We start from the raw sequence: 23,953 nt of genomic DNA, 5'->3' as shown, positions 1-23,953 counted from the left end.
TGGATGTCAGCCATATAATCAAATCAACATGGCCTTACAGAGCGGCCTCTCCACTTCACCTTGCCACCCAGTGTGCCGGAGTACCCCCCCTATCAGAGGTGGAGACTCCGTTATCTCCAGACACTTGAGTTTGTGGACTTCCCCTCGCAATAGAGCTTTAATTAGCTTATTAAATATTTAGAATTGGATAGTCCACTTTGGGCTATTTACTTGGATGAATGCGCATGCTCTCTGGAAAGCTCCCTCCATGTAGTTTGATGATTATGCAAGACTTTTCTGACTTCTGTTTCCAGTCCCAAAAGCTGATTGGACTTTATCTCATACTGCGTAAAATAAAGTCCACATACATGTAGGCCTATAAATAATAGACCTATAAATAATAGTACTTTATTCTATGCACATATAGCCTTGTATTCAAACAATGGAAGATAGGTTCCATTCGTTTCTTGTACAGGTTTAGCCTGTTCTTTCAATAGAGGATAGCGTGGAAGTTTTATAAAGCACAAAGGTACAAAGAGGGGAGGAGAACAAAAAGAAATTGTAGTAGTAGACATTTTTTCACACTCTCCCCAACAAATTTAAGTAACAGGTAACTACATGGACAACATGGAGAGGGATACAAGTTTTATTCATTTTGGAAATGCCAGATTTCCAGAACAAATGATTGAATTTATTTATGATTCTTTCCTATTCAGCTCACAGCTTAAATCAACTTGAATCTTCAAAATATACTTGATGAATCTTCTTTTAACATTCTTCAAAAGTGTAACACAGACTGGTCAATAGAACATACTAAATATTACTATATCTTCTTACAACATGTGTACATTCCTTATCCTTACCTTGCTATCAGAAGTTAGATAATATTAAAGTTGTGAAATCCGTGTATGGAAGTTTTGTTTTCAGTGTTACATGTACTTGGTACATTGTGTGTTACTTTGTAGTTTTTTACAGTTAAGTCACAGGAAGTGAGGTGGGAAATGGTGTAACTGCAGATTGACAGGAAGGTCATTTTGCACCGTACACCTTCTCTACTCCTATCATGATAAAGGATCTTGACTTTCTGAAAAACTTGAAAGTCTACAGTAGAAGATGTTGAAATTTTATCATTTAACATTCCAGGTTTTTATTTACTTACTATTCTCCAGAGCAGCAAACTCAAAGCAACATTTTCACAATGAAGGCAAGAAGACAGGCAACATTGTAACAGATACCTGACATAATCAATACTTAATAACAGCATCCAGATTAAATTTGCACAATCCAGAACACTTTGGACACATGCTTCTTGCTGTTCCTAGCTTATACTTACATGGCTGATATTTTGTGAACAACTTTCCTGTCACCATACGGATCATAATGACCCCCAGCGGGAGTCGTCACACATCATTAAAAATAAAAAATCTCAAGATTTTCTGACAAAATCTCAAGATTTTAAGGAAAATCTCAAGATTTTTTAAAACAATCACAAGATTTTTTAAAGTCATCTTGAAACTGTTGTTTAATCTGGACACTGTTTTATGTTATAGAACAAATAGCTGTCTGTGTCACAAAATTTCTATTTCTTTGCCTTCTCATTTTTCAAAATTATAGAGTGGTAATCAGTATTTGTTAAATACTCTAACTCTCAGACACTCAGGATTCTGTGACCAAATATGCAGAGAAGTACAAGAATGTACAAGCAAGCAGAAATGCTATAGTTTTACACAGCTTGGCTGATAAAAATCCATAATATTAACATCAAACCAGTGCTTTTCAGTTCAGTCATCTGATTGGTCGTACCAGATCACATGGACGGGGTCAAAGTTGAAGATGTCGGGGTGTCCCAGATGGTAGAACTGCTTGTCGTAGTCGGAGGTGCTCCACTGGAAGGCCGGCTGCTGGTCGTGGGTGGGACCGCTCACTGCCATCATCTCGTAGTTGGCGTACATGGAATAACTCGTCATCTGTGGACCGGAGTCAAGGTGGTTCATGTTTAATATAATGTCAATGGTGAAATGAACAGAATGATGATAATTATAATTTTAAGAAACAGTACCAGATGAAACAACAAATTCAGAGATGGCAGGCTTCGCCGCTTTACATTGGTCAGAATCACACAAACATACACACAAACACACACACAGACACACACACACAGACACACACACAATCCTTGGCCTCCTGAATTCCCCCATGTCGACCTCTACATCTGTAATTCCTGCTTGCTCCCCAGCCAGACTCTGATATGGTTGACATCCTGTCATTCTGCCTGCCCATCGTCCCCTAACCCACATGCTGTCAACCTAGGTCAGACACTCAAAACAATACTTCTGTAAATGAAAGTAAACATTGTATATGTACGTGTTACTAATTAAAAGTAAGCACTGTTGCATGAGAAAGTTTGTACTATATCTATTTCAAAATGGCTATTTCTTTCCAAAATAAGTGCAAGTTATTAACCAAGTAAGAAAGAGAAAACTGAGGGATTTTTGTTACAGGGAATCCTCAGTTTTCTTGCCACAGATCTTTAAACAAAGACCCTTAAAACTTTTCTCAGAGATGCGTGCAGACACGGCTATCCCAGGAAAGGAAGGGATCCAGGCAGGATTATAATATTTAGTCTTCTCTTTGCTGTGCTTACATCTTCTTGCCAGCTAGAGTACAAGATTAGACACTGAAGACAAAACCTTGTGTCTTGAACTGGTAAGGACTGAGTCATCCAAACTTATGGTGTCTTTAGGTGGTTTGTAAAGTCTGTAATTAGAGCAGTCTGTTTTCTGTCCTTTCAAGCAACCATGATTTAATGAACAGGAAAGAAGTCTACTACATGTAGTAATGGAGTTAGTACATGGAGACAATGTCATCAACTTTCTCACCCAACTAATTATGTATTTTACAACATGCTGATTCTTCAGGAAGATCTAATTTCAAAACATATATTAGATATTATATAACCATAGTCAGTTTATTTAAGATTTCTTTTTTCAAATGTATTTCTGATATACATATACTTGTATTTACAGTGATTGCTGTTATTGTACATGTATTCACAACAAACATTGTTCATGTCGGAAAAAAATGTTTAACTTGAGAGGTACAGCCCATACAAGGTTGACCTTAACAAAAGACCCACTGTTCTCATCTACTGAGTTCTTAAGGACCAGATTGAAGTTGTGTCACAGATGCAGACCAGGTGAAGAGAAGGGAAGGAGCGAAAGTTTGTGTGTTGACTAGGTAAGGCCACATCAAGTAATTTTTATGGATGACATCAGCGCACGCATTAATTTTCGCCTGATTTTGGGGAAAAAAAAAGAAGAAATTTTGTTGCCTTCTGACAGTGGTCAACATGCCGAAAATGGGCAAAGGATAGTCTGTTGCCATGCCGGAAGGTGGATGGCAGATAACTACATGTATAAAGAGAGGAGACAAGGAAAGGCTTTGATTTAATGTTTTGTTTCTTACTTTGATACAGTGATATGTGATGTTGGCTGTGTATATGTGATGTTCTCACTGAATCAAAACCATTTGTACAACGATTGAGTCAAAATTTTAAGATGTAGGAATGTTGTTTTTTTCGGCCCACCTTGTTTTTTTTTTCGCCCGCTTGTATTACATTGTAGATTTGGAGTCTGCGGAGGATGTCATCCATAAAATTTACTTGCTGTGGCCTAATGGTAACTGCAGGATGACTTGGTTACTGATAGGAGAATGTGGGATGTAATTCCAACAGGTGAGTCATTATACAAAAGCCTGAACCTGTTTGTTGTTCTATGAGGGTATGCATGGGGGGAACTGGCAATGCATAATGGTGAATTAAGGAGGGCCAACAATACAGTAAATTCAGGCAGGCTGGCAATACTTAACGGTAAATTACTACTAAGGTTGTTATTGCAAAACTTCAAAAGTAGCTTGAACAGATGCTTTGTACATGTTTATGAAGAATATGCATTAAGAATAATTGTATAGAAGATGAAAAACATTTTGTCCTGGAATGCCCATTGTACAGAGATCTACGCATTTAACACAACTAAACTGGGCCAGAGATTTACAAAGTTAACAAACGACAAACTGTTCACATACATAATGTCATCGTCTAAACACCTGGTGATTGAGAAACTCTGTGAATTCGTGTACGCATGTCTCAAGAGGAGAGAAGAAACTAGTAAGCTATTGTAAGCTTTAGAGTTAGATGAATTATAGTATATAGTAGCTGTTTGTTCTGTTTTTCTTCTTATACAATTCCCTATGTACTAGTAACTAGTATCATCCAATATGTTATATCATCCAGTGCATTTAGCCCGGAAGGGCATGAATATGCAATAAACATCATTGTCATTAAGAATATTTTGTGGTCTACTATGGGGCTCTATAGCTGTATTTATTTTCTATTGTTGTTTATCATAGGCTGTATGTGGGAAGGAACAGGTGGGTTTCAAGGATTCTCTTCAAGGCCTCTCATTGTATGTGCAAAACATGTTTTGGTGGATGACAGTTAATTAACTATCGGCAAACTGGTATTAGCAACTTGTAATCATTAGAAAAAAGTACTTAGTTTGTTACAAAAATGTAAATTCTAGGGTGAATTATGACATCGCTGGTGACGATAATAAGGGTTCATTAGTCCTAAACTTTACTGATTCAGAAGTACAATAAAAACATGACATCATTGAGTCTGAGCCCTGTGTGAATTTTGTGAATTTTTGTTGCTTTTGCTCATACAAGTAAAGACATTATTGGTCAAACTTTTCTGCCAAGAAAGAAAGCAGGCAATCAGAGACCATTTACAAGTGATTTACACCTGAGCAAAAACCTGAAGGCACAAATGCTGCATATGCACGCTTGTGATAACTTCATACACAGAGTTTTTTCTGAGTGTGACTCAACCCAGAGTTATCAACCAAGGATTGAGGTGTTCAAGAATTTATTAGAACTATCGCGGAGTGGAACTCACTGTCACCAAGTACAGTGGGGCATTGTCATTAGATAGCTTTAAACAATGTCTAGAGTTAGAAGTTCAAGGGTTAGGTGTAACAAGTCGATCCATGTAATGTAGTCAGCTGCCCCCACGCCGCGTGCCTGCGAAGCTGGTGTGTTGCGCCAAAGGGTGGTTATACAGGCTATACAGATACAGATACCTGCTTTGATGTACAACAAGAACGTATCTTCAAATTGAAAATTACCTTCAGGGCTTGTGTATGATCTGAACTTACATGTACATTCTTGAGTTACATCAAAGCAGGCCAATTTACACTCTACACTTTACAAAACTTAATGTATGCAGTTTTCATCAGGTTTAAATTGCATGCAAATTGGGTTATTTACAAATCATTTGTCTGTTGTTTTTCAGAAATTTCTGAGGACGAGAAAACAATTCTACATTTTTAAAGATTTCCAAACATATGTAGTATATATTTGAATCTACTTCCTTAACCGCAAAGCTGATAAAAAAAAAGGGGCCTGGTCCTTGAAAGTCAACATGAGTGGTGTGTCCTTAAAGTACCTGCAACCTTCTTACCCAAACTCCCCTGTTGTCTGACCTTGGTTCTGACACATTTACAATGTTACCTTCCCACCAGGTGCAAATTAAGAAAAACTGCTGACGGAGTCACAATCAATTTGCGGCCAGACGGCTTGACACCTTTCACCGCAATTATGTCGGTAGTCTGGCCGCCACAAACCTGACAGAGTGAGTGGCTGTTTGTTTACTTCAGCTGGACAAGGTAAACAAAACAAGGTTCTACTGCCTTTGGAAGAATAGAGGACTGAACGACATTCGTGGGTGCGCCCGTAATTACGTCGCCTTCGCCAAACACGCAAAAGGAGTCACGTGGCGGTGAAGGCACACAGCGTTCGTTCGTACGGTTTAAATCACCGGGACGATTGCGGTGTCTGGCGGCGTGGCTGTGGTTTCATTAACATACCTGTTAGGTGTTCCTTTTGAAGTTGGGAATTCCTGATCAACCGCAGACCACAAAGCACGACCACACATTCTTCAGGCGTTGTGTCAAAGTCAAAGTTAAAAATGATTTCACCTCCTTTTTGTTAGCCTCTGTAGCAGGCTTATAGAATGGGGGGGTTTGGTGGTCTTTGGCTGTTTTCTGATTATCCCACGGGGGTAATTCAACCAGGCCGGTTCTGTTGTCTATATGCAATCAGAAAATAGCACATAAAAGCTCCCAAAGACCATGAAGACCCCCAAAACCTACAGTTTTTGGCATGCTATGGAGGCTACTTCTTGTCTTCTTAATGAGGATGTTCTATGGCAAGGCCTGAATTTCGTGTTACATTGTGAATAGGTGCACCATGTGTTACAGCAATGTCCATTTTGTAAATAATGAACAGCTACATAATGCAAGCAGATTATGGTAAAAAGATTGTTTTCAAAACCAAACCAAACTTGTGGCCAGGGTGATATCACCATTTCTGTAAACTTGAGACTCTGGGGACCAGAAAAGTTGACAAATGTGTCTTCAAATCAAGACAGTGCACCAGCTGGTTGGGCTGGGGCTGTACTGAGGGTCAGAAAGGGGCGTTGTCTCTTTCTGACCAATGGACATTGTGCAAACTCAACTGACGGAAAAGCACTTTTCATACATCACCAGGGATGCAAAATATGATGCTTTTATAGAATTTCCAATCCAGAATCCATTTTTATTTTAGTTGACCAAGACACACTGAGAGATCAATAATCAAAGACACAAACTTTAAAATCCATGTCTTTGTCTTGTATTGTAAAACAGGCTGTTTGTTTCAGTAAATAAGATTCTATATACCCCCTGAAAGGTCCTCTAAGGGAAGTTTGACAGTAACTATTTAAATAGAACTTGAATTGTTGTTTTCATGAGAAATGAACCTGAAACAATGCAATAATTACATCGTCAACCTTGATTCAACAGCAATCTCCCATAAATGTGCAGAATCATCAAATATGGTGGTTGTTAAGTCTTGTATGGCCTTGGCCCTCCTAATGTCAGGGATAATAACCTTTTACACACCGAGGTAGCCCTTTGGCTACCACTCTCTGTACAGTGTTGTGCATTAAGGACAAGGTTAAAGCTGTACATTGTAATCAGCAAGTGACACTTGTTAATAAATTTCTTTCTTTTGAGAAAACAAAATGCTTATGGAGAGGAAAACTACATGTAAATCTTCCAATGGTACAAGAGGACTCGTACTAAGACTTGTCTGAATAAACATATTAAAATGAGTTCAAACAAATGACACCTCAATGATGTTACTATATAACTTAAAATGTATCACTACAACTGTACTAGAGAACTATTTCAAGCACAAACTTAAAACACAGAGGAAACCACGAGATCCTTTTCCCAGTCTTTATACTGTGAAATAAAACCACTGCGAAAGTAAACAAATTCACAGTAACTCTGTCCTGTCTGATGGTTGGTACTGACACACCACATGCCCAGCTGTTATTGACCACCTTGGGCACAAGAATGGGATATTTGAAAGGCAACATTACATACCGTACTCTTTACAATGTAGTCATGGCCTTCTACCATTATGTACACTTGTACGACCTTGCCATTTTATAGCACAGCCCAGCCATACCAAGAATAGAAGTTATGTTAAGGGCAGGGACAACACGTTGATCAAAACATCTATTGTCATAGTTGTAGACATCAGCAGAATTGAAAATTTTTTTTAATCCTCCGCCGTTTGTGTCCTTGAAAGCAGATTAGGCCAAAGCAAGTAAATTTTATGGATGACATCCTCTGCAGACTTCAAATCTAAATGTAAAATCCCCCCCTCCCCAAAAAACAAGGTAGATCTCGGAAAGAAAACAAGATGGGGAAAAATATGTAAAAAATATGCATATTCGCCGTTTTAATTCTACGTACTTTGTTGTGTCCCCTTGGAATTTATCGTAAAGCGTAATCGAGAAGTTTCCGAATTCAGCGCAAAGTGCTGTCGAGACCCCCCCCATGCAGGCACCCATACAACCTTCCAAACAACAGGAAAACTTTTAACTGACCTTCATGTCTGTGCCGCCATGACAGCGGTGTTGTAGAGCGCCAAACGGGTAGGTTCCGTTGATGGGGTTGAGGTCGGACCTGGCGGAGATGGAGTTCTCGGCGCTGTATGGCGGAGTGCAGTTACACCTGGACAGTGGGTCGTGTTGGAAGTCGTTGTACCTGGAGCGAAAATAAACACATCATCATTATATCAATCATATTTCAGACTTCTGGCAAGTATTTTGGGTTTTCGTGACAGAGTTTTCACAGAATGTATCAGAACTGTTGCAGGGATTGCAGGTTGTAACTAAACGGGTAGTGTCAAGGCTCGAAGTTAAAAGTGGTCCAATGGTCACTGACCACTACAATTTAGGCTGGGACAACTAAAAAGACAGTTTGGGACATTTTTGGGACCATAGAAAAATAATAATATATATTGAACATCAGAATGTCAGCCCTTCTTTTGTTTATTAGGCACACGTCCCGGATTTTGGATCCAGAAAAGTCCCCCCTAATTTCCTGTCTACTCTGCAATTATTGTGCGCCTGGGAGTGAACATAAGCAAAATAAAGTTGACTTCAAGTTGAAGTCATACAATACCTCTCAAAAAACAGGTTGGGACAGTTCATCCTTGCTTCGGGACAATTGAAATGTATTTTTGGCACAGTGCTGGGACAGAAGGAAGAAAAGTTAATTTTGTGTCCTGCAACTGTCAAAACCAGGTACATGACATTGTATGTAAGATGCAGAAGAGGAGTCACAAAATTCCCTTGATCATACCTCCCTACTGTATTTCAAAGGTACAGTCTATTTCTGTATGAAAGGCAATTATACGCACATGAGACAAGACGGAAATTGGCAGACGTATCAAACGATTCAAAGGACCGTGCCTCACGATTCAATTCACGACAAGAGAATCACTGATTTGAAGCGTGTTTCGCACCGATGAGGCTTTGTTAACTTGATATCAAACATACTACAGCTGAAAAGGACAGTTAAATTTAGTTTCAAATTTCCTGGTAGATCCTTTTCACGAGTAAAGCAAGGACGTTATAAAGGTCTTTGATGGTATAATAAGAAAGGATGGAAAGGAGCAGTCGTGTGTGGAGATACAATATACGTAACATTAAACAGATACGACAGATGGTTTGCTCATCACTATCTGTTGCACATCTTTTTTTCCAAGGTTGTGAGGTTAGTGACCCTTTCTCGTACCTTTCTGGTTTCAGACAGACTTTACATGGACGTCACAGTTTCCTTAACAGAAAATATAGTCAGGGGTCCTTTCCGATGTGAGGGTTCAAACCTTCTGGTCTCTGGCTTATCATCTTGGAAAGGTGATAGTCACCTGTTATGTCAATACAGGGCTCGAAATTCATTTTTGGGAATAGGTGCACTGGTGCACCCAACCTAAAAAATTAGGTGCAGAAATATTTTTTTGGCTGATCCATATGAAACAAAACCTAGTTGCAGGTCTTACTGCTCCTCTTCTGAGCTTGAATCTAAAATGAGAGCTAACTTCAAAATATTAAACAAGTACTACAACAAAGATTTTATTATTTTTCTGATACTTACAGACCAAGAATATCCAGTATACTATTATACATTTCTAATGTAAAAAATGGGTGCAGCAGTGCATCCACAGAAAAACATTAGGTGCACAGCTCCAATTTTGGATGCACTGAGGTGCACTTGCATCCAGTATTTCAAGCCCTGCAACACTTCTACTAATGTGGTAAATCTCAATAAACAAATAAATCAATAAATAGTCAGACATCATGGTGATCTCATCTGTTTGTTTTTATATCAAATGTACAGTCTTACCTGTACATTCAAGAAACTGTTTTGTGAATGCCAAGCAAAACAAGAGTTCTGAGTATGGGCTTGATATGTAAATGTAAATTTCTTCTTTAATTATGCAAAAGATACAAAAACCGGAAGTTCTGATGCAGTACCAAGGTCATCCACCAGGAGGCCCATATTTGACCTTGACCTTTGTCTTCCTAAGACTTACCAACATACCAAATATCATCATAATCCATAAAGGCGTTATGAAGTTATGCTGACTACAAACGTGCGGAAACACAAACACACAGACAGATAGACACACAGACAGACACACAGACAGACGCGCCAAAAACAATACCTCCAGCTAATTTCTGAAGGATCTTACAGCTTACTGTCTGCAGATCACATTATGGCCTTCAAGGGTGTTAACATACAGTGTACTAGTATCTGGACACTCCTGTAATACCTACATATTCCTCACAGAGGCTTTGTTTTTCCTTAAAAGTACCCAAATATCTCACTGTAAATAGTGAGATAAACGAAGTCATTAATACTTGTCACTCTCTTTTGGTAGCATAAGCACAGTGGGCAGCATGTTAAAATATTTCCAGCATGGTATGATATTAAATAATTCCTTCATTTCTTTTGTATAAGCAGATAGTGATTTGGCAAAGAGCTGGTTGAAATATCTCTGGAGCTTTCAACATCTTGAAAAAAATTCACCTGTCAAATGTAGAAATGCAAAAATAATTTAGACATAAGAATGCAGATATTTGGCATGTAGCCACTCTCTCATTGGTCGAACCGCTAACTGCCATGCTGTCATTGGTTGAACAACTAATTATGATGGACAGTCAGGATCAATCTGTAGTCTGGCACAGCAACAAGCCTGTTGCTGGGGCCGATGCTATATTAAGGCTAGCAACAGTACTATGTATTAACACACATGCATGGATTCTCCTTTCTTTTCTATATATGAAAGGCAAATATATGCCCAGGAGACAGAGCGGAAATTGGCAGACGTATCAAAGAACGGTGTCTTATCATAATTCAATTTATGTCAAGAGAATCTCTCTCTTTTGGAGCTGCTAGCCTAAGGGGACAAGGCTTGATTCATATCATTTGAACATAAACGAAAAAGAGGGTTCAAAGATTTTGTATTATTTGATATTTAGAACTCCTTTCTTTTGAAATTTTATAGACCTTAGAAACAACAGAAACCATTTGATTCAGTTCTGTTATATAATACTACTACCTATTCTTTCAAAACCGAAACCCCTATATCATATAACATTAACTGCCACATGTATACTAGATTCCAAATACTGTACAATCTCATGGGTTCGTTCCTGCCTGGACACTGTGTCCTTCAGAAAGACACATTATATGACCTTTCTCACTCCACCCAGGTATAAAATGTGTACCTGACCAGTTGGGGAGGTAAAAGGTGGTGGAAGGAGAAGGAAGGGCTCTGCCTTCAAATACCGTGCCCTAGACACAGTGGATTAACAACCCACGGCCTCTGTGGCCTCAAAAAATGCTAAAGGACTACCTTTACCTTAGTTTTTCTTTTCTGACTCATTTGAGTCAGAACATTACATAATTGTAGCACAAGCTACGTGTTCTGCACCACGTCAGTGGCTTACACCTGCTAGGCTATGTCTGATCTTGAAGACCTCGTCCTTATTTAAGGGTTAAGCAATTATTGAAGAAGTTATGCAACCTTGGAATGTATATTTAGACTGTATGCCCTGTAGGTTAGGTACACATGCACAGAGATAGCAGGAAATATTCCTGGACACAGATTTTGTCAAATGAAATTTTTAAGATACAATCATATACATGTAATAACAATCATATATAAAAGTATGATTCTGTTAAGGAACTCTGTTAGGCCACACCAATTTGATTTGTTGGTTCTTGGATTTTGTGGGAAATAAATGAAGCATGCGGGTAAAAAAAAAAAACAACACAAAACAAACAGGCTGGGTCAAAATTTTAAAAATGAACTTTGAACTTCTAATCAAACCACTGCATTGATAGATGGAAAAACTGTGACAACTAGGAAGAAAAGCACTTTCCTAGACTGCAAAATACAAGCATTTTTGAGTTGATTCAGAACCAGAATCTTTTTTTTTTGGCAAATCAGAAAAAAATGAAGAGGCGAATCCGAGAACCAACAAATTAAATTGGTGTGGACTAAGTCTTCCGTGCTATTCTAGAGACAATACCAAAGTCAAGGTCATCGTCACTACCCAACATCCTGCTGAGTTGGCAAACTTGTCAAAAACATGTCCATATTTGGGCGTTCCCCCCAAGTGCAAGGCTAAATGAAGAAAGTGTACACAGTCTAATCTGGTGTCTCCATCTGTTGTGAACCCCCAGGTCTGTCTAACACCACATCCTGACACTGACTAACATCTTCTCAAGCTGGGATTTAGATATACTAAATCCTAACATACAACTTTAATCTGGTACAGTCCATTGTAAGACCTGTTTCCTATTGTTAATCTTTAACTTTACTCCTTTGCAATGGGAAATGTTGATAGTTGACAGTAATTTCTGGACCATAAGCAATTTCTGACTAAATTCTGACATACAACTTTACTCTGGTACAGTCCACTGTAAAACCTGTTTCCTATTGTTAATCTGGCTCTTTAACTTTACTCCTTTGCAATGGGAAATGTTGATAGTTTACAGTAATTTCTGGACCATAATAAACAATTACTAAAGTCTGACATACAACTTTACTCTCAGGTACAGTCCAATGTGAGACCTGTTTCCTATTGTTAATCTGGTTCTTTTAATAACTTTACTCCTTTGCAATGGGAAATGTTGATAGTTAACAGTAATTTCTGGACCATATAAACAATTTCTGACTAAATTCTGACATACAACTTTAATCTGGTACAGTCCATTGTAAGACCTGTTTCCTATTGTTAATCTGGCTCTTTAACTTTACACCTTTGCAATGGGAAATGTTGATAGTTTACAGTAATTTCTGGACCATAAACAATTTCTTACTAAATTCTGACATACATGTATACAACTTTAATCTGGTACAGTCCACTGTAAGACCTGTTTCCTATTGTTAATCTGGCTCTTTAACTTTACACCTTTGCAATGGGAAATGTTGATAGTTTACAGTAATTTCTGGACCATAAACAATTTCTGACTAAATTCTGACATACAACTTTAATCTGGTACAGTCCACTGTTTCCTATTGTTAATCTGGCTCTTTAACTTTACTCCTTTGCAATGGGAAATGTTGATAGTCTACAGTAATTTCTTGACTATATAGTACATAATTTACTACAGATTAAAAATGGGTGACTGGAAGTTAGTATTGCCAAAAGTTCAATGGTTTCTTTATCTGTAGATGTAGGGTTTTGTGTTGTAAAAACTGCTGAAATTCTATTGGTAAAATTTGTTTCTTCAGGCTTAACAAACTAGTTTTGTACCGTAAATAAGACAGGACTATAAGGTTTGACCCATGCACTCACACACTCTTTTCGATAAGTGTGTTCGGATGTGCTGAAGGTGTGGCTCTCCTCAAACACAGGACCTACGGCTTTAGGTCCTATCCAAGAGGTTGTCTCTAACCATAACCGCACCCCCCTGGAGCAAGGAATCTGCCAATTTTGTAGTCTAGATAGAGTAGAGGATGAAGTACATTTCTCCATAGATTGTCCTTTATATGACAGTGATAGACGGACATGTTTTAAGTAAATTTCCCCACTTCGGATTCTTAACAAGTAAAGAAAAATTTATATTCCTGTTAACCTTTGATAAACCAAATCTATTACTCACACAGCATCGTACATTTATACCATTTCTAAGAAGCGAGAAGAAGTTGAAAAGACTAGAATACATTAGACATTTATATATACATGTACATGTAATAGTTATATGTATATTTATAATTATGAATATGTATTCGAATATGTATAATGTGACCTGTGCTTAGCCCAGAGGGGCAAAAATGTACAATAAAGGTCTTCATTCATTCATTGATTCTAACCAAACCTAGGTACTCATTTCCACATAAGTTGAGCAAGGAAATACATGTACATGTACTAGGTGTTAAGTACCTTTCCCAAAGGCACAACATTGGGGCCTGCCAGGGATTCGAACCCAGAACCTCTAGATTCTATGTCAACAATCCTAACCACAAAACCACCTTGCCACAGTGCAAATACTTTCTGACTACACTAACCAATCATACATGTTGACATAACTTTATTACCATCTATTAAGGGATACTAATTCAATTAGATTTACAACCATTGAGCTGTTTTGTAAACGCTGATGATTGTAGACTCAAAAAGTGCCGATTTCTGGACATGCTTGTTTTTCAAGGTCAGTGTGTTAAGGTCATCAGATAAGGTTAATATATAAGACACCCTTGTGCCTGTCCACAACACCTTTATCACGCCCAGCCGGCCGCAGCTGTGTTGACCATCCTATCAATGAGTGACCAGTAGGACAAACAGGTGGACATGAAGTGTCCAGTCTTATGTAAGGTCTGTGCCCCTGTCACAAAGTTCAGGCCAGGTTGTTAACCTTCTCCCTGCTGCCTAACCCCATTACCAAAAGAGAATAGGCAGCCAACTGGCTACTTCAGTATTCTAAAGGTTAACATGTACTGATGTAGGTACAGACACCATGCTTTTATTCCAATATTATAAAAAATTGTAAACTTGTAAAAATTGTACAGTATATCTTTTCATCTTCTCCCTGCTGCCTAACTCCATAACCAATAGAGAAAAGACAGCCAATGGCTTAACTTCAGTGTTCTTACCTGGTGCAGTTTTTTCATTATTAAAACTGATAGATAGTGGTTTACAATATTACCTACATGTACATGTACATTATACAGAACTGGAAATGTAAAAGTCCCAACTACTAAGTACCTAATACCAGCCCAGAAGAGAACAAGAAATAGCCATGCCTTCAAGTACCAGAGTTATCAACCAAGGATTGAGGTCTTCAAAAATTCATTCTTTCCTAGAACTATCACAGAGTGGAACTCGCTGTCACCAAGTACAGTAGGGGCATTGTCATTAGATAGCTTTAAACAATGTCTAGAGTTAGATGTTCAAGGGTTAGGTGTAACAAGACTAGTCGTTTGGTGTAATGTAGCCAGCTGCCGCCGCGCCGCCTGCCTGTGAAGCTGGTGTGTTACGCCAAAGGGCTGTTATACCGGCTATACAGATACAGAAGCTGGTGCATTATGCTAAAGGGTGGTTATACCGGCTATACAGATACAGAAGCTGGTGTGTTACGCCGAAGGGCTGTTATACCAGCTATACAGATACAGATACCTTAGTATACATGACTTGTGTAGATGTACAAATTTAGATTTGCATGTGTTTAGTAGTCTGTTTCTACATGTACATGTAAGTATGTCTGTTTCTAGGTACTAGTAGTGCTCAACATGTCCTTGCAAATATAGTAAAATTCAAATATAAACACTTGTAGCAAACTCGAAGAACTATTACATCATTAAATTGTTGATTTTCAAAACTGTTGATTGTAAATCTCTGAACACTCCATTGTTTGGATGTCATTTACCTCCAATAGGTTCCACTTCTTGTCATATTTTGTATACAGCTAAGTCATACGCCTGCAAAGAAATTTTACACAATGTAAATTGTTGGTTGTTGCTCAATGGCTTGCTTACAGCACACACTGTTCTATACACCATGCTGATATCTTTTGTAGTCTTTAGCATTTCTGCCTTGACCTTTAAATTCACAATCACATTGAGTGTAAAGGGTCTTGTGGTTATGGGTGGTTTGGGTTTGAATCCCAATGTTGTGCCCTTGGGCAGGTCCCAATGTTGTGCCCTTGAGAAAGGCAGTTGAAACAGTTCTGTGGTGCAGTCATAAGGCCACAGCAAGTAAATTTTATGGATGACATCCGATCCTCCGCAGACTCAAAATCTAATGCGAGGGGGCGAAAAAAAACAAGACGGGCCGAAAAAAACAAGGTTCCTACATTTAAAAATTTTGACTAAATCATTGTACAAAAGGTTTTGATTCAATAGGAAACATCACATATACACAGCGAACATCACATATCACTGCATCAAAGTAAGAAACAAAACATTAAATCAGAGCCTTTTCTTGTCTCCTCTCTTTATAGTTATCTGCCATCCACCTTCCGGCATGGCAACAGACATCGTTGCCCATTTTTGGCATGTTGACCACTGTCAAAAGGCAACAAAATTTCTTGTTTTTTTTCCACAAAATCAGGCGAAAATTAATGCACGCGCTGATGTCATCCATAAAAATTACTTGCTGTGGCCTAAGTACTATATCAGGAACGCATATTCTTGCATTTGCAGTGGTGAGGTCATGGCAAAAATAAAACCACTGTGAACATTTAAAGGTTTACAGTATACCAAGAGGTAACATAAAGTTAACCTTCATACGTGCTCCAGACTTTTCATTTTGTGGTGTGCATTGTATATTCTCTTATTGACAGATTTATAATCCATAAAATACACACATATGTACACACAGTACTTGACATGAGTAAGGTGAAAGATTTTATATGACTGCCTGAGCTTCTCTTGACTTTGATAAGGCCATGTTGATTTGATTATATGGATGACATCCTCTTGATGATGATGATGATGGAACCCCAAAACTGATGCAAGCGTGTGAATAAAAAAAAACGTTTTGCAAAAAAAAGTTTTTCATCAAGACATGAAATCTACGTGGTCATAAAGGTTGAATAAATGACATGGAGTATGGTATGGTAAATTATCTACTCTTCAAATTCATTTCTTTACATTTTTGCCTTTTTTGTTTGATTTTGGCATTTTATGACATTGGTATCGTTTTTAAATATTAATTTGCAACTTATGGTATTTATTTTGCTCATTTTGCAACTGCTTTGTACGATTTACAGTATGGTTGAAAACTTTTCTTTTTTGGAAACGGCCAAAAATTCATGCGCGTGTGGATGTCATCCATACATGTATAATCAAATCAACATGGCCTAGCAGTAAAATTTAAACATTGTCACTGGTCATAAAATCTGCTAAATGCAATTTCTTAGCACATTTGATACTGAAGCAAATGAAATGGCCCCAAAACAAGCAATGTGAGGCGTCTCTTTATTTTTTGGGTACCACCAATAAATAGCCTCCAGCCTCCAATACAAAACAAGCCACCATTTCCATCAGAAACATCACATTCTTGCAAATCAGTATGCTATGGGACAGGGTTGATTCAACTTACTACAAGAATGCCCAGAAAATTGACTTTAAAAATCCAGTTTTGCTGCCCTGAAATTGTATTGCATGCCTTAACCTGTGAAACCCAAGCTCCGGGGGGCTCCCTACATAGTCCGCCACCCAAAACTACTAGGGAGCCCACAAAAAGCGAGGTTCAGTCAGGCTATGCATGCCTTAAAGACTCAGTTTTCCACCATTTGAAATTTACATAATAATCAGAGGAGTACGTGTACCATAGCACTGTGGCAGAACATACTGCGCCCGTGCAAAACTCTGATTTTTCGCAGTTTTTGTTAGATTGTTTGGTCACTGTTGCATTCGAATTATGCCTGTTGCAGAGGATATCTTTAATGACATACCATTTGGAAACTGAAGACTGGAATTGTCAACCTTATATGCGAATATGACCTTATATGAGACTTTCTTCTGAAGTGCTATATACATGTATATACATGTATTATACATAATACAGTCATGTACATTTCAGGTTTCGTGCAGGTGCAGTACGTTCTGCCGACATGCTGGGTACCATCATCAAGCACGTCGGCAGAACGTATTGTGCATGCGCAGAACCCTGTATTTTCACGGTTTTCGGTTGATTTTTGGTCAACGTTGCATTAGAATTTTTTCTGTTGCAGAGGATATTTTTTTCGACATAACATTTGAAAACTACAGACGGGATGTTTTCCTTATATGCGCGAATACAACCTTATATGAGACATTCTGCCGAAGTATTTGCACAATACATTACAGGTTTTGCGCAGGTGCAGTACGTTCTGCCGACGTGCTGAGTACCATGATCACAGGTACAGGTACATGACCAGCTGGCTTGTTTTCTCATTAATAAACACCAGACCTGACATGAAGCAGCCATTATTGGTAATTACCATGAATTATGTACATTAGGACCACCTGTCTGGTCATGCTATAAAAATCTCTAGTTGCTAGGCAGAAAGCAGGTCTGTGCTCAGTATCACGTAAGCACAAGACATCATCATAATCATATTTCATTTTAGCACCCCTTATTTGGAAATACTTACATAAAAGACATGCCCTTTTCTTATATGCAGCTGTGGTACAATTCATAAGTTTATAGTATTATTTTTCATAAAATGCAGCTTTGCTTGAAACTTTTGATATACATGTACTAGGCAGGTATTGTATGTTTTTTAAAGACATCCAGATTGAAAGCAATTTCAGGGTTTCAAAATTGGATTTTCAATGTCAATCTTCTGGTCATTCTCTATTGCTTTGTGCTTATTTCATATACATGTCAATATCATATGTTGGTTGCTTATTTCATATCAGTTGCTGTTTCTAGCTATTAAGGAGTGGTACCAAAAATAAAGGGACTCCTAGGGTAGAAAATGTGCTAAGAAATTACAGTAAATGTCAATATCAGACAGATTTCCTTGCATGTACAATGTATACAGAACATTTTTTATTTTGCGGCCCAAAAATTTGATTTATTGCCTTTAACATTATTCCTTTGCAGTGGGGGTGGCCTATAGTAGTGTCTACTGCTGTCAACTGTCTTTTTTTGTTCTAGAAATGATGTCATCACATTAGAATGCTACCTCTGACTCGCCTCGTCTTTGATAGGAAAGTCTGTCAAAATAAGCTGAAATTCTGGTGAATTTCTGGAATGTTAATTGCTGTGAATGAAATCCTGGCTCTCTAGCTGTTAGTGTCTTCAGACTCTATAATGCCAAATACCCACAGAAAGTCAGACATTAAGCTTAGCCATTAGAACTGAATTTGGTATATGGACCCAGTTCAGACATGTAAGTTCCAAGTGTATGAACAAATTCGCAAAAAACACTGTACATCTTATATGGTGGGAGACAAAACGCATTTTATCTCAAATTGTACTCTCTATAGCAATGAACGAAATGAACTTTTTGACGCGGCCTCCAAATTCTACCCTAACTTTCGAAAATATACAAATGAAAAGAAAACTTAGTCTACTTCGCTCTTCACATCCAAAAACCCTCAAATTACAGAAAAAATAGGATCTTTTGTCTTTGTCTGTCTTCGAAAAGGAAGCCAAACCCAGTAGTTTTTAGGAAGTTATCAGTAGTTCTTTGTGTATTCATTTGCCTGTTCTTATACCAAATGTTTCTTCTGTACTTGCAATTAGCCCTCGGGCATGAATTTGCAATAAAACAATTTCTATTTATAAGGGATTGCACTGGCATAATGCCAACAGACTCCCAGCCAACTTTCCCTGTCTGACCTTTTGTGGCCTGTGGTTAGGGAATTCCACCCAGGCACTGTCAATCAAACTGTGCGGACACACAGGCAAACACGCATACACACAAACACATCCGAAACAATACCTCTGTACACGGAGGTAAAAAGAAACGTATTTGGTTGCAAGTCCCTAAACATGTCTGGGGGCCTCCATGGGGGGGTCCCCGCAACGCTCTACGCTGAATTCGGAAACTTCTCGATTACGTTTAACGTTAAATTCCAAGTGGCTATAACGCATTACGTAGAATCAAAAAGACGAATACGCTCTACCCAAAATGCGCCAATTACGCTCTACATTGAATTAGAGCGGTCCGTCTACATATACCTTCTACGTAAAATTGAAACAGCTGATTATGTTCTACGGAAAAAGGCATGCGGGCCCCCATGTCTGGTTGCACATTGCGATACCTAGAAACCCATACATGTATCACAATCATGATATGCATTGCAAATAAACCTAGATGCATTGTACATTGTATACATTCTTCTGTGTGCACAGATTGTCATGGTCTCATAACGTTTTACAACGATTTTCCCCTCTTCATATCCCAGTTTATCGTGTCCAAAAAAGAAATGACTGAACCACAAAAATCGCCCTACATGTAACTGTAAGAATACAATGCCACGTAGTAGCATATAAAAGTTTATTGTTAAGAAAACATACTATAGAGTGAGCGTAGTGTGTCCTTTAAAACTGTGGCATCTACATTTTGTGCCTTATCTTTTGGTCACCGGTTCAGTACAAATACCTTTATCTTCGATTGGTCACTCGCCTGGTGACTTGATTAACTGTGACCACCTAAAGCTACTCCTAACTTGCTATGACGCACTCCTAAAGGCATTTCAATTGCAGAAGTGATCTTTTACGATATGGTCGTAAAGATGTCTTGTTAGGCACACAGGTAGAGGTCAGCTAGAGGTTAATAGATCGCAGTCCCATAGGGAACTCCTGCACAGTTACCACAGACAAGCTGGTCATGTTTATTGCAGATCAATCTTCACTTACAGGTCATTGAAAGGGTAATGTGGAAGTGAACTGTACATGTGTAACAGTGGGGGGGGGTGGGGTTATAGGCACTACCAACTGACCCGGCCGATGGGTCTAGATCTTTTAGCTGAACCGTTAGAGCGTTGGCATGTGGACTGGTGCCCGGGTTTGGTCGTGGGTTCGAACCCCGGCCCGGGACCAGGGGTTTTTATCTGTTTCTACTCTCTCCTGTTTCTTACACATGTACAACTGTACCGCCATTTCCTGGGTTAGATCCAGTATTACAGTGTTTCAGGACAGCCACACTTTGAGCATGTTTAAGAGCCCATTGCAGAGAGGGAAGGGGTCCTTTGTAGTTAGGTCAAAGGTCCCACAAAGGTCTCAAAAGTCTTTTTTGAAGCCAAATTTTTTATGGCTGGATGCCCTTCCTAACACCAACCCAAACCAAACCCAACAGGGCCAAACCCTAGTAGGGCCCAGGAACCCTCTAACTGAGGGGGGAAATACGTGTTAAGTCCCAAGGGCACAACATCTGGGTACATGTCCGGACATCTCTGGGTCCAACCCTGGGGATTGAATCTGGGTCCCCTTGCTTGACAGTCGGATTCTGTATCCATTACACCACACAGATGCCACACACCACACAGACATTTAGAATGTGATATTTTCTCTCTGACTCAATAAACCAGTATTAATATTATTACAATTGATGTAAAATAAGAGTGATTTCTCCCTTACCTCATGAGTTTGATCATGGAGCTGACATCGGTGACTTTCTCGTGGTCTCTCCTGAAGATGTTAGCCCGCGGCGTGTGCTCGTACGTGAACCAGTCTCCGTACTTCTCAACCATGGCCGGCATCCCGCTGGCGTTGAAGATCTTTTCAAAATAACTGATCAGAAATACAAACAAAAAGATCAGAGAGTTAACCATCTCATTTTCTTTGGAACTATCATAGAGTGGAACTCGCTGCCACCAAGTACAGTAGAGGCATCATCAATTATATATAGCTTTAAACAACGTTTACAGTTAGATGTGCAAGGGTTACATGTAGGTGTAACAAGTCTTTTGGTGTAATGTAGCCAGCTGCCGCCGTGCCGCGTGCCTGCGAAGCTGCTGCGTCATGCCGAAGGACGGTTATACTGGCTTGAAGATACAAATACAGATTTCACTGTATAGCAAATACAGTCAAAACTCTTTCAGAACCTGCTTTGTTTAACTCTCTACAAGGTTAGAAAATGGTTCTTGTGGATAAAAATATTCAATTTTGTGATATTAACCTTCAGCATACTAAAGTAGCCATTTAGCTACCACTTCTTTGCTGGCTTTGGGGTTAGGTGGCAGAGAGAAGGTTAAAAAACGAACTTGACTTTTGAATAGGAAATTCTATTGAATTCCATGGTGACTCTGAAGTGAGGTCCAATTACAACCCTACAAAAATGTATGTAGCTGCATGCACAGAATTAACCTTCAGCCTGCTAAGGTAGCTTTTTGGCACCAAAAGCTTTACTTCTTGATAACATGGTACATGTACATGTACTCCTAGAAAACTTACGGTGTGTTGTAGCTTGGCCAGTAGGCCTGCTTCGCCAGGACTGACGTCACGTCATCCATAACCACCATGCCTCTGTAAACAAACAAACAAACAAACAAAACAACAGTTAAAAAACAACTTAGCAAAAGAAGTTTGAAATGTTCCGTCCGATACCCCAAATCTTTTCTGCTGTTTTTAGTCTATCCCAGTGTGAGTGGATCAAACCTTATTGTCTGGTCTTTGGCAGCTTGTACTTAGGCCCCGTTCATGATTCAAAATGTGTTTCGGTACGGCCACGATCCGAATTGATACGGAATATATTTTGCATCCTTGATTCAAAACTTGCACCCACACTGGAAACGATTTCTCACCTTGAATTGACTTGCATTTCATATGTATACCACGATTTCTTTGAACATTTCCTAGGAACCAGGCTCGTAAGGCGGAGAGTTTACGCCTGTTCGGGCGAGTGGTCACTTGTTCCTGACTCATGTCCTCCCCATAGGCTGTGCCCCGGACGCATCTGGCGCAAAACCCCACAGATTTTGAATCATGAACAGGGCCTTACTATACAAAACTGGAGTGAGTGATGACCAGGTACGCAAAACCAAAAAAAACAAAAAAACATCAAACTTACGGCAATTGTTCCAGTACAACAAGTAGTCCTTTCTCAGGTAGGTACTTGTTTGGAGTGAAAGCCTTGTAGTCCACTATCATCCATTGGTTGTTGTATCTGAATGTATTGAAACAGAGAGGAACTACAGTCACATTCAAATTGCTAACTTATCAGTTAGGCAAAACACAGGCATACAGATAAAACATTCCATAATCTGCCTAACTCTATGATTCAAGTGATGGACCCAATAATTATACTGCCTAACTACTGCACAGATATTGGCAGTGTTAAGGCCATGTTGATTTGATTATATGGGTGGCATCCTCTGGGAACCCCAAAACTGATGCGAGCGTGCGAATAAAAAAAAAAACTTTTGCAAAAAAAAGTCCCTTTCATTATGAAATCTACATAGTCATGAAGGTTGAACAAATGACACAGAGTATAGTTTAGCGACTAATCTACTCTTCAAATTCATTTCTTTACATTTTCGTCTCTTTTTTGTTTGATTTTGGCATTCTACGACATTGGTATCGTTTTTAAATATTCTTTTAGCATATATTTGCTCATTTTGCAACTGTTTTTTACGATTTACAGTATGGTTCAAAACTTCTTTTTTTTTTTGGAAACGGCCAAAATTCATGCGCGCTACGATGTCATCCATATAATCGAATCAACATGGCCTAAGTGTGAAAAAAGGTGAGAAGAAGTGCCTAACTCACGTGCCACTGTTGTACTTCTTGAATATGTTAGCCCAGTCCATGGCCTTGTTGGCCAGTCTGTTGGCTACGATGTTCCTTAACCACTCCAGTACCTGTCCCTGGGGCTGGACATACTTCCACAGAGCAGGGTTACTGTTCCCATTGGTGGTCTCTTGGGCAACCTACGCAATTTAGTCATAACAAAAAATCACAGATTTTAAACTTCTGGGAAGTAAAAATTGCATTAATGACTAACATCATAGAATGCATTATTATGTTTACCGAAGGAAAACATATTGTTTTGCTTAGTTTCTTCCTCTTCTTCTTCTCTAAACAGTGACCTCTGACCTGACCAATGACATGATTTGTTGACGTCTGTCACCATGGTGACTGGTGTTGGGTTACATAATGTTGCAATTTCATGGTCTGCCCTGCTCCTGTCACCATATACTAGTAGTACATGTATATGAATGTTTTTGAGTAAGAATTAACAGAGCAGACTATGTCCAAAGGTAAACATTATGCATTTGCTTTGCAAATGTTACTTCTCTAGTTACTCATACGATTGCATCATGAAACCTACTCCAATATCTCACCATAGTTTACGTTTCTGGTGACCACATACTTAAACCAAGGGCATACAGGGTCTAAACCCTGTCAATCAAGTAAAACCTAATCTCCGCCCACTCACATAGAAATGAAAACATACAAATCTAGGCTCAAATCAGAACCACCCAAAACAATACTTCCATCCCAGAAGTAAAAAGGATATCTTCTTAATATACAGTTAAAAGTCTCTGTTGAGGCTTGGGTGTGCAAAATCAATTTTTAGGTGCACAGAAAAAACTCTCTCTCTATAAATATATATACAATGTA

The 23,953-nt window shown here is 38.8% G+C and overlaps 1 protein-coding gene across 1 annotated transcript in view; it reads right to left on the bottom strand.

Annotated features, from left to right (window-relative positions):
• Positions 1–617: 617 nt before the first annotated feature.
• The window catches only part of LOC109487093 (putative phospholipase B-like 2), a 28,320-nt gene continuing 4,984 nt past the window's right edge, over positions 618–23,953 (bottom strand). Inside the window, exons 6-11 of the mRNA XM_019791097.1 lie at positions 23,099–23,259; positions 22,401–22,496; positions 21,785–21,856; positions 20,969–21,121; positions 7,976–8,135; positions 618–1,946 (exon numbers count right to left, since the gene is read on the bottom strand). Coding sequence (XP_019646656.1) covers positions 1,761–1,946; positions 7,976–8,135; positions 20,969–21,121; positions 21,785–21,856; positions 22,401–22,496; positions 23,099–23,259 — 828 coding nt within the window. The 3' untranslated portion in view covers positions 618–1,760. The remainder of the gene's footprint in view (positions 1,947–7,975; positions 8,136–20,968; positions 21,122–21,784; positions 21,857–22,400; positions 22,497–23,098; positions 23,260–23,953) is intronic.

This window comes from Branchiostoma belcheri, unplaced genomic scaffold (genome assembly GCF_001625305.1).
Source record: "Branchiostoma belcheri isolate BF01 breed outbred unplaced genomic scaffold, Haploidv18h27 scaffold1, whole genome shotgun sequence".
NCBI lineage: Eukaryota > Metazoa > Chordata > Leptocardii > Amphioxiformes > Branchiostomatidae > Branchiostoma > Branchiostoma belcheri.
Note: the sequence above shows the minus strand (reverse complement) of the source record. Positions and strands in the feature narration are given on the sequence as shown.